The sequence below is a fragment of the Asterias amurensis genome, chromosome 2, assembly GCF_032118995.1.
Source record: "Asterias amurensis chromosome 2, ASM3211899v1".
Taxonomy (NCBI): Eukaryota; Metazoa; Echinodermata; class Asteroidea; order Forcipulatida; family Asteriidae; genus Asterias; species Asterias amurensis.
In genome coordinates this window covers 5,370,352-5,386,397 of record NC_092649.1, presented here as the reverse complement: position 1 = coordinate 5,386,397, position 16,046 = coordinate 5,370,352, and the positions used below count along the sequence as shown (strand labels likewise).

At 38.9% G+C, this 16,046-nt stretch overlaps 1 protein-coding gene across 5 annotated transcripts in view; it reads right to left on the bottom strand.

The window, feature by feature from the left end:
- Window positions 1-411: 411 nt before the first annotated feature.
- The window catches only part of LOC139954127 (uncharacterized), a 45,237-nt gene continuing 29,602 nt past the window's right edge, over window positions 412-16,046 (bottom strand). For 4 of the 5 annotated variants that reach the window (XM_071953795.1, XM_071953798.1, XM_071953796.1 and 1 more), the window contains exons 20-29: window positions 15,644-15,798; window positions 14,251-14,542; window positions 13,236-13,475; window positions 12,731-12,838; window positions 10,952-11,080; window positions 8,985-9,182; window positions 8,213-8,541; window positions 7,348-7,426; window positions 6,683-6,789; window positions 412-5,230 (exon numbers count right to left, since the gene is read on the bottom strand). In XM_071953795.1, the coding sequence (XP_071809896.1) occupies window positions 4,591-5,230; window positions 6,683-6,789; window positions 7,348-7,426; window positions 8,213-8,541; window positions 8,985-9,182; window positions 10,952-11,080; window positions 12,731-12,838; window positions 13,236-13,475; window positions 14,251-14,542; window positions 15,644-15,798 (2,277 nt within the window). In that variant the 3' untranslated portion in view covers window positions 412-4,590. The remainder of the gene's footprint in view (window positions 5,231-6,682; window positions 6,790-7,347; window positions 7,427-8,212; window positions 8,542-8,984; window positions 9,183-10,951; window positions 11,081-12,730; window positions 12,839-13,235; window positions 13,476-14,250; window positions 14,543-15,643; window positions 15,799-16,046) is intronic. The other variant, XM_071953799.1, reaches the window with a different exon arrangement.

The window sequence follows — 16,046 nt, the reverse complement described above, 5'->3', positions numbered from 1 at the left end:
TAACTTACAGGGTTTACAGAAGGTAATGGTGAAAGACTTCTCTTGAAATATTAGTCCATGAAATGCTTTACTTTTTGAGAAAACGGTAAAACAATATAAATTCTCGTTAGCGAGAATTACGGATTTGTTATAAACACATGTCATGACACGGCGAAACGCGCGAAAACAGGAGTGGGTTTTCCCGTTATTTTCTCCCGACTCCGATGTCCGATTGAGCCTAAATTTCCACAGGATTGTTATTTTATACATAAGTTGTGATACACGAAGTGTGGGACTTGGACAATACTGTTTACCGAAAGTGTATAATGGCTTTAACACAGTCCTAGGCTACCATGGCACAGCAGCTATTGATAAGACATAATAACATAACACACTTATTATGATTTTATTTGTTTTATTGTGCATTCCTCTTATATACACATACAAAAAAACCATAATCAAACCCACATTGTTTAAAGGACGATATTTGGTGTTACTGATATATAATTTGTCAGGAAAAAACATAAACATTAAAACATTACATTAAACCAATTTTATTTAGCACCACAGAATTGACCACTAAGTACTGAGAACTGAGACACTGGACACTATTGGTTATTGTCAAAGACCAGTCTTCTCACTTGGTGTATCTCAACATTTATCATAAAACAACAAACCTGTGAAAATTTGATCTCAATTGGTCACCGAAGTTGCGAGATAATAATGAAAGAAAAAACACCCTTGTCACAGGAAGTTTTGTGCTTTCAGATGCTTGATTTCGAGACCTCAAACTCTAAATCTGAGGTCTGAAAATCAAATTCGTGGAAAATTACTTCTTTCTCGAAAACTACGTTACTTCAGAGCATGGAGGTATTCAGAGGGAGCCGTTTCTCTGCTAAGTAATTACCAATAGTGTCCACTGCCTTAAAGATGATGTTTCATCAGTACTTGAAGAAACATTGACTATACTTTAATGGAAGGTAATTTGCATCAGGGATAAAGAATATTAATTTTGGTTTTGCCCATATGCACTAGTGATGTGTGTTAGTAAGCACTGTATACTCAGTATTTTCCCTAGCTCTATTTGGTAAGACACATGCTCTAGAATTGCAAAGGTTGTGGGTTCAAACCCCATCTGAGTAACATACCTGTGATTTCTTCTTTTCATCACAGAGCTCGGGAAAGTACCGAGTACACAGTTCTAACATCAGTGTAAATATAGGTAAAACCAAAATAAATACGACTATGCTTCTCCATTGACACTATAATAGTTCAAACCAAAGCCGGTCTCCACGCACCATTATCACATTGGACAATATTCAAGGCAGCCTACGTAAGAGATCAAAAACTTTCGCTTTTTAAATCCCGTATAATGTTCTTGACAACCCCCAAAGACATAGGTTCTCTAACCCACTACAGTTAAACTGAGGACCCCAACCATAATTTGGGGCCGATTCTATAGTTGGGCCAGAACTAGGACACTGATAGGAGAGCAGCCCTTGTGCTACAATCATGGAGGTAGAAATAGTCCTGGCGGCCCTTCATTTTTGTTACACTACCAAGTACAGTATAATAAAAGCAATGGACACCTTTGGTAATTGTCAAAGACCAGTATTGTTACTTTGTGTATCCAAACATAGCACCAAATAAAAACATTTGTTTAAACTTGGATTCAATCGGTCATTGAAGTTGCAAGAGAATAGTGAACGAAAAAACACCGTTGTTGCACAAATTTGTGTGCATTTAGATACTTTAATATTTGAGTGAGAAATTACCTCTTTCTCAAAAACTATGTTACTTCAGCATGTTTAAAGAGAGCAATCGCTCACAATGTTTTACATGTTTCATACTACCAAAAGCTTCCCGTTGGTCCTTAACAAGTACATGTAAGTTTTTATTCTAACATTTATTTTGAGTAATAACCAATACTGTTCAGTGCCTTGAAGCATCTAGACTTTGGGTAAACCTCATTTATTTCAGACAATAACATTTTACGCAGTTAATGGTACAAAATTAAGCTTTGATACTTAAAAAGAAAATAACACTTTCCTGTTTTCTTTCAAGCATTACTGATCAAGTACAAGTACTTTATTAGGAAAGCAATAAGTAGTTGGCGCTATACATACATCTCAGACAAAACAAACATTTTACAAAACGTCTCTTAATTTATCTTTATTCCAAATTAATTTGTTTTTAATTTGTATACTTCTTTTGTTATTATGGAGGGATATTTTCATATGATTTAAAAAAATAAAGGGAACAAAATGCTACAATTTTGTTTTTTTAGCATTATATTAAAATAGTTTAGTTATTATTTACACCAAATTAGACAATAATATTTAAAATATTAACATGAAAAGTAGATACCATACACCAACCATATACATTTGTAATATTAATACTTCTCTTTGAATTACACATAAAACAACGACAACAACTCATATTTTGAACTTGTACAGGGTTTGGGTACTTTTTGCAGGACACAAAACACAATGTCCACATATTTTCATTAAACTTACATGGCTTGTTAATGATGGTAGAAATCTCCCCTTAAAATATTACTTGCTGAGGTGCTGTAGTTTTGAGAAATCAGTAAAGAGACAACAAATATTTGTGTGACTTTGTTTTACCAATTTCTCACAAACTACAGCATCATTAATATTTTATAGGAAGCTCATTATCTTCACACTGTGTGAGTTTAATGTAAATCTGTGGACATCAAACCCTAGTAGAACCTCATTTACACCTTGCAATCCACCAGCTAAATGCTCAAAGAGAATAGAAGACAGCTTTTAACAAACAAAATAATATGTTCTTAATTTCAAATTGCCACAATTTGTGACCCAAAATCAAAACATCATCATGATCAGGGCGGAAAGAAACAACAGAGCACCACAGAAAAGCAAAATAGCCTCTTCTTAATGTTCTATTTCCCATTTGTTGTACAATATGTGACAAATGAATTATTCCCCCCCCCCCAACCATCCTCCCATCCGGTCGCTCAGGAACAGTACTTTAATCGGTTTTAAGCAAAACTCATTTAGAGATAATCATTACATGGTGTTACCACAAACCTTCCCAAATACAGTTTTGGTTTAACTCATTTGGTTTAAACTTTGTGTGTCTGAACGCTCTTAAAACTTTATACATGTACCAAGTTAAAACCGCATTAGTTAAATCGGTCGGCGAGGGTGGTTTAACGCTCAACCACTTCGGTTTTATCTTTCAGCATAATGTGTGGACAGAATCAAATCAACCACATCTGGTTTCAAGTTGGTGACCCAGAACATATCCTGTGATATTTTTTCACAGGACTCGGGAAAGTACCGAGTATACAGTGCTAACACACATTGGTGTATGGGTAAGCAAAATAAAAAAATTAAGACCCAGAACATGTTGTGCAACATGCCATCAATTGTGAAAGTGAGCATCCTTTGGACACGCTTGTAGCGGATGTTGTTGTGTTGGGACATATTGCTGTGTGATCTTTAAACAAAGATACATGTACATGTAAAACCCATTGCAGTTGACTAAATGCAAGCCAGTTAAGGTAAAACGGTTTGGGTCTAACTTGAGTATGCTGTCTGAACATGGCAAATGTGTCTTTGTTGTTTTCTGGGAATTTCTGGGAGTATTTCTGTACAAGATGTTAAGAGTGTGTTACATTATAGGACACAAATTTGGAGAGAAAGAGTGGGGGGAGGAACTCCCTAGATGTCAAATATTGGGCATAGTATAGTAACTAAGTAATTAACAACATTACATTCGTATTTCATATTTTTGGCCTCTTAACTTTTGTATATTATTTCAGTGTAAATATTAATTTTAGTGTGAAGACCGACTTGCCAATTCATTATATAGAGTTGAATCACTTCTGTTTAAGGCATAAACAAAATATATGTTATGTTGGCGAAACAGGCCCCCAAAGATAGGGTACAATGTAGGTAGGTAGGGATTTAAAAAACAAAAAAATTCACTCCCAGCAAGGAAAATGACATGTTTTCTATATGTTTAAGCCGGTAGTATACACGAAAACAAGGGCTACACACAACAAATAGCATATTTTTTTAACTCTTGATGACATTTATTTTATTTTTATGTCTTTATTAGATTATTATCATTAAATTTCTTCCCTTGAAAAAAATAAAAATACCTAGGGTCGGCCGTATGTTTAGGGTAGGTCAGGTTACGCCAACATAAAAAAAATTGTATGCCTAATATAAAACAAATCCTGCGCGAGTCCTGCGCCTTTCTTCACGCAGAGCTCAGATTTAAGGACTGGCAAGAATCAACTAAACAGCACATACTTCCACATTAATAGGACAAGTTGTTTGGTCAAATCATTTTATCGTTTTACATTTTCTTTAGTTTGCACAAAACAAATTAAGTTGATCAGATCTTAAAGTTTGACTTTGGTATTATAGCTGGGGTTCGATTTCATAAAAGCACTAAAATTCATCTTAAGATGAGTTGTCAGTACTACCGCAGTGAATTGAATGGACATCACACTTTGCTAAGCAATTAAGAACCATTTGTTCTTAAGATCAATCTGAACTTTTTGTGAAATCGAACCCGTTTTTAAAAAAAATTTTATGCGATTTTGACGACAACTCATACAACTTTATCCAATTGTTTGAGTTGCTCCAGCTGCAAGGAACTATGAACGCAGTTTGGACACGCAATGGGTATGAACCCCTCCCCCGCCATATACTGGTTGCTAAGAGACTGTGCGTTGCTAGGCAACGGCACAGGCAAGTCGGCCATCTTGCTGTTCCACAACGGCATAATGTTCTCCTGCAGGTTCCGTTTGCGGTAGTGATGACCGCAAGTGAAGACCAGACAGTCCTCATTATTCTCGTACACATTCTCCTCAGAAGGATTCGAATCCACCAATCCGGCGATCTCGCTCTTGCTGATGCCGACGTGCGCCCTCGCTTTGATGTCCTTACCGAGGTTGAAGAGTATCTCCTGCCAGAGTCTCTCGGCGGTTGCTCGGTCGCTCTTCTGGTTGTAAGCGTCGCTGCGGGTCAGCAACGGTTTCACCGAATCGACGACATTGTTCTCAGAGGGTGTTTCCTGATCGATCGTGCTCGGTAAGCGGTACTCATCATGGGACTCCCCTTGATGGATTCCCTGGATGACGGTAGACGTTAGCTCTAGAGTGAACTTACTGGTGAATCGTTTAATCAGGTCCTGGGAGACTATCCTCGTACTGCTGACATCCGGGGCTGCGGATGAGTCACTGCTGTCACTGAATCAAAGTAAATGGATGGAATGAAAGCAACAAAAATAAAATACCGTCAGAAAAACCTCATCCCATAAACAATACATACGTCATTGTTTGGAATTTGTACTAATTTGTATAACTATAGACCTTATATACATGTAGAATACTGGTATCAGAAAACAGTGTCTTGGGGTAGAGTCTGAGACATAACAGCTCTCGTTCCTTATCGACTAAAAATGAGCAAAACTGCAATAATCCAGGTCTAAGACAAGATTCTATTTTTTTTTAACATGGACAATAAATAAATCTGTCTATCTATCTATAAACAACCGAAAGCCCGCTCCCCAAACCCAAGTTTTCAACACAAGATTTATTCAGGAATATCTTAAAGACACTGGTCACTATTGGTAATTACTCACAATATTTATTACTATAAAAACTTACTTGGTAACGAGCAATGGAGAGGTGTTGATAGTATAAAACATTATGAGAAACTGCTCCCTCTGAAGGAACGTAGTTTTTGAGAAAGAAGTAATTTTCTTACTATAATTATTTAATGAATTTGAGACCTCAGCTGAGGTCTCAAATTCAAGCATCTGAAAGCACACAACTTGTACAACAAGGGTGCTTTTTCTTCCATGAATCTCTCGCAACTTCAAAGACCAATGAGTTCAGATTTTCACAGGTTTGTTACTTCATGCGTATATGTTGAGATACAACAAGTATCGATACGGCACGCTGCCCATGGTAGAGAGGCTGACCACTCACCAATCTCTGCATCAACACTTTAGACCTTATTAGTACAGTTACTGAACAGTGGCATGTCCTGGGGATTAAGAGCACCATACGTAAAGCTAACTGCCTCTAGCTACCGGGCAACCTCGGTAGTCAGGTTGGTAAGACACTGCTCTAGAATTGCAAGGGTCGTGGGTTCGAATCCCACCCGAGTAACATGCCTGTGATTTTATTTTTCACAGGACTCGGGGAAAGTACAGTATACAGTGCTAACACACATCAGTGTATGGGTAAAACCAAAATTAATGTTCTTTATCTCTTATAGACGTAAAGCTGTTGGTCCCGGAAAAAGGTGTTGGACGCAGGAAAAAGGAACCCAGTGCACTTATTGAGAAGAGTAGGGGTTTGCCCCAGTGTACCTGGTTTGATTGGATGCATATTGCGCCACAGCACCTTGTAAACCATTGGTGCAACAAATGTATGTAAAAGGAGCAGGTCTCATAATTCAAATGTAGTCCCTCATACCTCACAGGAAACAAACTGTATGTTGAAGCCATGAGCGTCACAGAGCGACGGATATGAGCGCTTTATAAGAAGACACTATTATTTTTACTGTAAGTACACGTGAGTAAACTTTAAGCTTGAACAATGTACACGGGAACGCTGGTGAAATTTAACACGTCTGAGATTTGGTAGCCGAGCTTCTATTTTTTAGCATAGTGGGGACTGCTATTCACTCACCACAGCAGTAGCACGCTGAGTGGATAGGCGACTTTGTCCAAATGGTCTCTCAATACGCCCTCCAGTACCTCCTGTGGTAGATCTTGCTCCGCCCAGAACCGAAGAATCTAAATATTAATGCAATATTGTACACCTCATTAAAAATCAAAAGGAAAATAATGACACTCGACACAGGCATGATATTTGGGTTTGGGGGGAAATGGAGGAACATTTTATCATGTGCAAGAGCTGTTCCTATGGTAACATAGACTTTTCTGGATATTCACTTGCGTTTTTTACCGTGGATAAAAATATCTCGTGCCTAACATTAGGACTAGAAAGCTCAGTTGGTAAAGCACCGCCATGTGAATTTGTAGGTTGAAGATTCAAGTCTCATATTTCTTTGATCAACACAAAGTTTATTAAATGTCTACCAAATCACTTGGTTTATAACTTGAATGGTAAACTTATGTACTTATATACTTGATATATATCTTTATGTCTTCTAAATGTTTTGAGGTTTTGAGGAAATAAATAAATACTCTTGTTTAGGGCTGGAGGGGAAAATATTTTTAAAATGTTAACCCTAATGTCCGTCATCATCAAACTGGACACACTCTGCTGTCTGTGCGATTCAAGGTCCTCTTACAATGGATGTTTTTGTTTTGATGGCCTTCAGATCTTACCTGAACTAGAAGATGTTTACAAGATTCATTGGCTGCAGGTTCCTTTGCAGCTTCATTGGACGGCTTCTCGCAAGTCAATCTAAAAACAGTAAAAGGAAATACTCTCATAAGTAAGTAACGTTTGCGGTGACAGCATGAACAAATCTCTTTTGTGAGTAGTGGTGGATCTGAAAAGAGCTGGCTCGTACTGCTTCGTACATTTATCATCTTCTTAAAATAAAAAGTCAGTAATTTAGGCAAAGTAAACCTCTTGTATTTTTTTAACCGTTTGATTATTTTAATCCTATATAAATGTATTACACAATAAACTGATAAAACTAAAATGTGATGAACATACATTATCTATCAAACTAAGCTGATGAACCTGTCCACAAACCACAGGAGCCCATCCACCACAAACTTAATAATCCTATCCACATAATCCTCTAATCCGCTAACCTGATGAACTTATCCATATCCACAAGCCACAGGAGCCCTACTACACACACCTACTAATCCAATCCACTACTCCGATGATCCTATCCACCAAAATAATCCTCTAATCCACTAACCTGATGAACTTATCCTCAAACCACAGGAGCTCATCCACCACAAACTTAATAACCCTACCGACTACTTTGATGATCTAATCCTCTAATCCACTAACCTGATGATGAACTTATCCACAAATCACTGGAGCCCATCCACCACAAACTTAATGATCCTATCTACTAAACTCCGATGATCCTATCCACCAAACTAATCCTCTGATCCACCAACACGACGAACTTATCCACAAGTCACAGGAGCTCCCACCACAAACTTGATAATCCAATCCACTACTCTGATGATCCTATCAACAAAATTAATCCTCTTATCCACTAACCTGATGAACTTATCCACAAGAGCTGTTATCTCCTGGAGCACTCCCTCCTCGCCAGCCCCAATAATCACAGTCCCCTTGCACTGTCTATCCTTCAGTCTGTACAGTAAAGCTAGCGGATAGTTCTTGTCCAATTCACAGATCTGAGCTGCGGCCGACCACACCTGCCAGTCTTGGCACAGTCGCAGCACCACCTGGTGGTTGTAGTGGGAGTCCAGGGCTTGAAGGGACAGGGCTAGACTCTCTGGTCCGTAGGGGCACTCAGAAGGGTCTGAGGTGGTGCTCAGATTGGGAAGGTCCCAGTCCAGGATCCCTTCCTCTTCGTCAGAGCTCTGCAAATGGAAACAAACAAATAACAATAATAATCTGAACATTTAAGCTTTGTGTAAGTTGTTTATTGTGTCCTTTAAATCTGTTTTTTTTATTCTTAATCACTGAAAGTTTTATCTATCCATTTTTGGTGCTTTCACTGTAGATGCTGTAAGAAATAATATAAAATCTAAAAATATAAAAACAACATTCAATCTGTCATACTGTATATCATGTATAAATAACAAATCTGATTCACCATGTTGCCAGAGACTAAATTTTGCTACGTTTATTTGAAACAATATTAATTGTATCGTTGTTAAACCAAATGACTTCAACTCAATTGTAAATTTTCTAGTCATTTTACCTCAAGTCATGTCAAGTCACAAATCAGTGAAATTGGCGACTCACGTCTGACTCGAGTCCAAGTCACCGACTCGAGTCACCAACACTGCAAAAGACTCACCCCCATATCATCCTCATCACTCTCTTCACCGCCATCGTTCATACCGAGTCCGGACGCCATGGTTACCAGGGGAATGCCGGGTACCAGCAAAGGGTTCAACACAATCCGGGTGACTGATGTACATTTGGCTACTCTCATATTGACGTGGAAGCTCGGCTGGATCTGGAGATGCGATCGGCAACTTGTGTCGATGCCAAGCTATGGTGAACAATTATAATAAAGGCACTTGACACTATTGGTAGTTACTTAAAATAATTGTTAGTATAAAAACTTACTCGCAAGCATCGGAGAGCTGTTGATAGTATAAAACACTGTGCGAAACGGATCCATCTGAAGCATTGTAGTTTTTGAAAGAGAAGTAATTTCTCACTAAAGTATTTAAATTGAACTTGAATCCTCAGCTGAGGTCTCTATTTCAAGGCATCTGAAAGCACACAACTTGTGTGACAAGGGTAGGTTTTTTTCCTCCATTATTTTCAACGACCAATTGAGTTCAAACTTTCACAGGTTTCTTATTGTATGCATAAGTTGAGATACACAAAGTGAGAAGACTGGTCTTTGACAATTATCAAAGGTGCCCCTGTTCCTCTAATGAATGAGGCTAAAATAAAGCATCCTCTACATCTGGCGACTTACACCTGTTACCTCCATTTAACTTCTTTTCCAAACAGTGGACATAAGTGGATCATGCCTCAGGCAGACCAACTGCTCAACCATTAGGTTTAAAGGCAGTGGACACTATTGGTAATTACTCAAAATAACTATTAGCATAAAACCTTACTTTGTAACGAGTAATTGGGAGAGGTTGGTGGTACAAAACATTGTGAGAAACAGCTCCTTCTGAAGTGGAGTAGTTTTTGAGAAAGAAGTAATTTTCCACGAATTTGATTTCGAGACCTCAAGTTTAGAATCTGAGGTCTCGAAATCAAGCATCTGAAAGCACACAACTTCGTGTGACAAGGGCGATTTTTTGTTTCATAGTTATCTCGCAACTCCGACGACCAATCGAGCTCAAATTTTTACAGGTTTGTTATTTTATGCATATGTTGAGAAACAGCAAGTAAGAAGACTGGTTTTTGACAATTACCAATAGAGTCCACTGGCTTTAATGACCCAACTAATTCAATGTAAACATACCCACTGGTGAAAATGACAATATTTTTTTAAGGTTTTTTTTTGGCGAAACTTGGAAAATCTTTTTGAAAGTTTTCAAAAACCCATGTTTAAGCTTTACCTCCACCATCACCCCTGGCCATGTCAACCTTTTATTAAATTCCTACATAGTTAATACATAAATTCCAAAGGATTCAGAAAGCGTCGAGTGTAATATGCATGGTTTTTTATCTGCCCGAGGAATTCAATGAAACATCAATATCAAACATTGATGCAAGTGTAACACCAAAACAATAATCTGTGAACCCTGTGAAATTTGTACCAGTTTACCAGTTTTTATATTGCGCTTTTCACACCCGAAGAGCTTCTCAAAGCGCTTTCAACATATCTTAAAGCATCTCAGCTCCCTGGGGAGTATACAGCCTGTGCAACAAATAAGCGCTACTCTGCTAAATCAATCACCCGCCCTCAGGTACCTATTTACTCCTGGGTGGAGAGAAGCAATTACAATTAAGTGTCTTGCTCAGGGACACAAGTATCACGACTGGGACTCAAACCCACACTCTACTGAACAGAACCACCACAGCTTGAGTTTGGTGCTCTTATCCGCTAAAAGCTAAAAGCTTTCCCACATCATGGGAGACTAAGGTTAGGTAGGATTTGAAACTTTGCATGGTCAAAATACGATATGGAAAGGTTTGCGGTAACAACATGTAATGACTATCTCTAACGACTTGGGGTGGTTCTGAAAAGAACCATTGGTTTCAACTCGACAATTCGATCAGTATGCTCTGATCGTCTTCTGGAGAAAAACTAAGGTTCCATTTGAGTGGTCTACATGTACATGTACATACCTGCCCATTTTCTGGTGACCCCCAGGAGTAGACCTGACCTTGTGTGGTAATAGCGACTGAAAACTCCACCCCCGCACCGACTGCGGCAATACTCTGGGACTCTGATAACCGCACCAGCACAGGAACTCTCTGTAAAAATATCAATCATTACGGGTAAGCCCAATGAAAGGGTTTGGATACTTTTTGTCATACAAATTTACTGTGTGGGTTTGATGTAATTCTGTGGACATTGTGTTTTGTGTCCTACAAAAAGTACCCAAACCCTTTAAAGATGCTATGTCAGATTTTTGGCCTCAAACACTAAAAAATAATTTTTTGTGAGAGAATGGTATTTCAAAGAGTATCACCCGCTCTAACGAAAAAAAGTTTAACTTTTACTTTTAATGGTCAGGAACCATGACAAAAATTTAAAACGTTTCTTATAAAACACATAAGAATTGGTCACGTGATAGATTGTCCCGACAAAAACTTTGAGCACTTTATTTCACTGCTACTAATAATTGGCGGACTTTTTCAAGCAATGGCTCGAATGAAAGCTTGTAACTTTCTCAACCCCCATCAAAATACCTAAATTTTTGGGTCAAATCGGCCAAAAATCTGACATAGCATCTTTAAAGGGTGTGGGTACTTTTAGTAAAAATAAATAATACTACAATAATAATATCTAAGTCTTATCTAGCGCATCTTTCTACCAACAAGGTACTCGAGGTGCTTAGATATACAAAATTTCCGAAAGATAGGTTATTGAAGTGAAGAATTATGAGACCCAAATACGTGGCACCTACGGCACATTCAGCAGCCACAGCCAGGAACACCGGGGCGAACCCCTTCTATTTTTCGATAAGTGCACTGGGTTCTTTTACATGCGCTACACAACACATGGGACCAACAGCTTTATGTCCCATCCGAAGGACGTTGCAATGATTAAGTGTCTTGCTTAAGGACACAAGTGTCAATACTACAATTATTTTCTTTCAAGACTAGGTCATGCTTGAAAAATTATGCGGTACAAAAGGTAACGCATGCCATAGGTTCTGGGAAGCTCGGGACGGGATGCTGACTGGTGCAAACCTCGGGTATGTGATGTTCACTGCTTCTACCGTGGGGACTGACGGCGCTACTGACTGGAGTTCTTTGGGCGTGGTACTGAGGGTCTTGGACTACCTTAACTGTGATGTACTACCGTACTACCGAAGGCTACCCAATGGTTCCCCAGCACTCCTCGGTCGATTGAGCACGAAAACTGGTATTACTTTCAATATTCTAATTTCATCTATATTCCGCTGAATTCTTACTTTATTATACTGATCCAGTTCATTTACGAACTATGCCTTGATTTATGCTTATTTTGTGATAACCCTTTGTAAGCTTTGATATTGTAAATAAATTACTTAATTAATTGTTACTGTACACAGAATGTTTCAACCATTGACTTTTTCAGTTACTGGTTTTCCCTTTCTTTAATTGTTTAGGTAATTCCATTGTTTTTATTACTCTGTCGTGCATACCAACTTATGGGGTTCAACCTTGTGAGTTGGTCGCACGTAACAATAGTAACCTGGAATACGCATGCACACAAGCAAAATTCCCTGCTAACCAGTGAAATACCCTTGAAGTACATGTAAGCGCAGAATTCCCTGCCCTGTAAGCGTTGATCCTTTGCTTACGATAAGCAGAGCCGTGAAATAGGGCCCTGTTTGCAACAGCTAATTCTATATTCTCAAAAGTAGAAACAAATAAAATAAATATGGAAGCTTGACATTTTGTAAGTAGACATACCTGCTCAGCGCGATGGCCAAGCCCAAGCTGTCCGCTATCGTTCTTCCCAAAGCTGTAGAGCTGTCCTCCTGATGTTAGAATCAGGTTGTGATTCAAGGAGCAAGCCAGCTGAAATCAAAATCAGTCAAATCATTGGATTCTACATCACTGTTTCACTCAAACCAAATTTCCCTTTAAAAAAAAAGGGAAGGAATACGCTTGGTACAATAATCACTCTTTAAATTAATGGCAATAGAAACCTACAACACCAACCCGAAAACCCTGATTTTCTGCTAAGCAAAATTGAGCAGTATACCATGTATACCAGTCACAGATAGTACTGTACACTGTACATGTGACATGGTGTTTTGGCTGGTATCCATATAATGATATTACTTATAATTATAGCAGTTGTTGTTCTATTCTGGTAAGCATAATTTTTGTTGTTGTGCTTAGCTACTTTTCGTGCTTACGCAAGCTGAATAAAATCAGGCCTCATTCCCCCGATACACCTATTAAAACGAACCTGTTTGATCGGTGCTTGAATCTGCCCAAAGTCAAAGGCGTAGGGCCTTAAGTACTGATTCTCATCATACGCATCCGGTCGTGTCTCCATGACAGTCACTGACCGTCGTCGACCCACAATGACTGAATCTCCGCTGTCTCGCGCCGTTCTACGCTTTCTGGAAGCCTGGAGGGACTGGCGCAACTCTAGAGGGCTCTTCCCCCACATGTAGACCTTCTGCGGGTTGCTGGTCACTGCAATCTGTAACAAGCGATTGCAATCATTTATGTGGATACAAAATGTAATTTTTACTAAATGGAAATTTGCATCGGGATAAAGAAAATTTCAATTATCCATGCATATTTCCATTTTAAAAAACAAATTCAAAGTTTATTTTTGATCAAAAAATTAAAGAGTGATCTGGTGGTATTTTTATTTCACTTCTCTTAAATAATTCAGTTAATTACACACTCAAATGTACACAAATTAGAAAACAAATGCTAAGGAAAAGACACTGTAAAATATAACTGCTGATGTCACTGATTTGGGAGGACTGGGGGGTGTAGAGAAAGAAAAACCAAGGAAGGAGAGTTGAGAACACAAAAGGTTTAAAGGCAGTGGACACTACTGTTAATCACTCAAAATAATTGTTAGCATAAAAACTTACTTGGTAACGAGCAATGAAGAGATGTTGATAGTAAAAAACATTGTGAGAAACGGCTCCCTCTGAAGTAACATAGTTTTTCAGAAAGAAGAAATTGTCCACTAAAATATTTGAACTTGATTTCGAGACCTCAGAATTAGATTTTGAGGTCTCAAAATCAAGCATCTGAAAGCACACAATTTCGTGTGAAGAGTGTTTTTTCTTCCATTATTCTCTCGCAACTTCGACGACCAATTGAGCTAAAATTTTCACAGTTTTTTATTTTAAGCATACATGTATATATGTTGAGATACACCAAGTGAGAAGACTGGTCTTTGACAATTACCAACAGTGTCCAGTGTCTTTAAATGTTAAAAAACAAACTACACTTACATTATGGAATAATCCACAGGCCACCATGGTAACCTCATCCCCTTCAAATCCATCCAACAGAGTCGGCAAGTTCCTCTTGATCACCTGCTTGCCCAGACCCAACTGACCGAACGTCCCTGCCCCAAACACATACACCTGACCGGTGGCTGAGATGACCAGGCTGTGGCAGTAGCCGGCCGACATCTGAGTGACCTTGACCGAGTCCAGAGAGGTGATGTGGCAGGGCTGAAGTTGGTCCTCGACCATGCCATGTCCGAGTTGACCGTGTACACCCCAACCCCAGCTGAAGACTCTGAGGGTAAACAGGACATAAACTGACATCAGCTCTAATCTCCAAAATACATAGTATAATAGTAATAATAATAGTGACTTCTTCTATAATGCGCATATTCATAGTTTTGTTGCTTTCCATTGTTAATTTTTGTACGTTTTCCCTACTTGTTACTTTGCTTTTTTGATCTTTCATACTATGTTTTTGTTTGGCCTGCACGCTCTCGTCATAGACAGACCGGATTTTGCAGGACTTTCTTTGGCTCATTGCTGCAGGTCTGTTGTTTTTAAATGGTGTTATTATTATTGTTTGTTTGGCATTCACTGGATATGTACATGGATTGTTGTGTTTACATTGTCCCTGCTTGCACCTTGAACATCTGTAAAGATTAGTTTGGCGTATTACAAATACCTACTATTATTATTAATAGGGAGTTTTCGTTTTCAACGACGGGTGGTTCTGCGACGGTTTTTCAGCCAACCGTTGTCGCTTTCAGCACAACGAAGATTCATCCCAAGCACTGTCGTAGAAATTGAGGGACAACTGGGGAACACCGGGGCGAACCCCTTCTCTTTTTGGTAAGTGCACTTGGTTCTTTTATGTGCTTTACACAACACACGGGACCAATGACTTTACATCCCATCCGAAGGATGAAACATGGTTAAGTGTCTAGTGCAAGGACTAACATGTACATGTATGTCTAACGACTGGGACTAGAACCCACACTCTACTGATCAGAAACACCAGAGTTTGAATCTGGTGCTCTTACCCGCTCAGCCATGATGATGGGCCGAGACACACATAAACTGACATTAACCCTAACCTCCAAAGGACATATCCTGACATTAGCCCTAACTTCCAAAGATATAATGCCAAAAATGTGAACTCCCAAAATGGTCAACTGTAGCCGAATTTGACGTCAGTGCATGTGAGTATATGGTGTTTTTTAAAGCATGGTTACCATTTTATCAGTGGTGAAATTCAGTTGTTTCGTGTGTGCATAAACTTGAGGATAGAAAATAACTTTATCTGTCAAAAGTATTACAAATATCTTAACCACACGACTACCGAGTGTGCCAATTGAATTTCTCTTTAACAAAGATGAATCATGATGAAACTTACTTCTGGTTTTGTGTCAGCGCCATGGAGTGGTACTGCCCACATGCTATGGCTACACAGCAGGTACCGGTCAGCGCTTGTACTAACATCGGTCGGGTATGAGTTGTCCTGTCACCTAACCCCAACTGACCCCACTTTGACGTCCCCCAGGAGTACAACTGTAGACAGGGAAAAAAACAATGAATGGCCCAATTACATAGACCAGGGGCCGATTTCACAAAGAGCTAAGATTGATCGTAACTGCAAATCAATCGTAGTACACGTAGTTGCTTATTAAAGTGTGACGTCACAATGCAAATCACTATGGTGACACTGACAATTTGTCTTAAATTAATTTTAATGCCCAAGTTCATGAAGCCTGAAAGCACAATATCTTGCAAAGCAAAGAAAAGTAGAGCTTAACAGA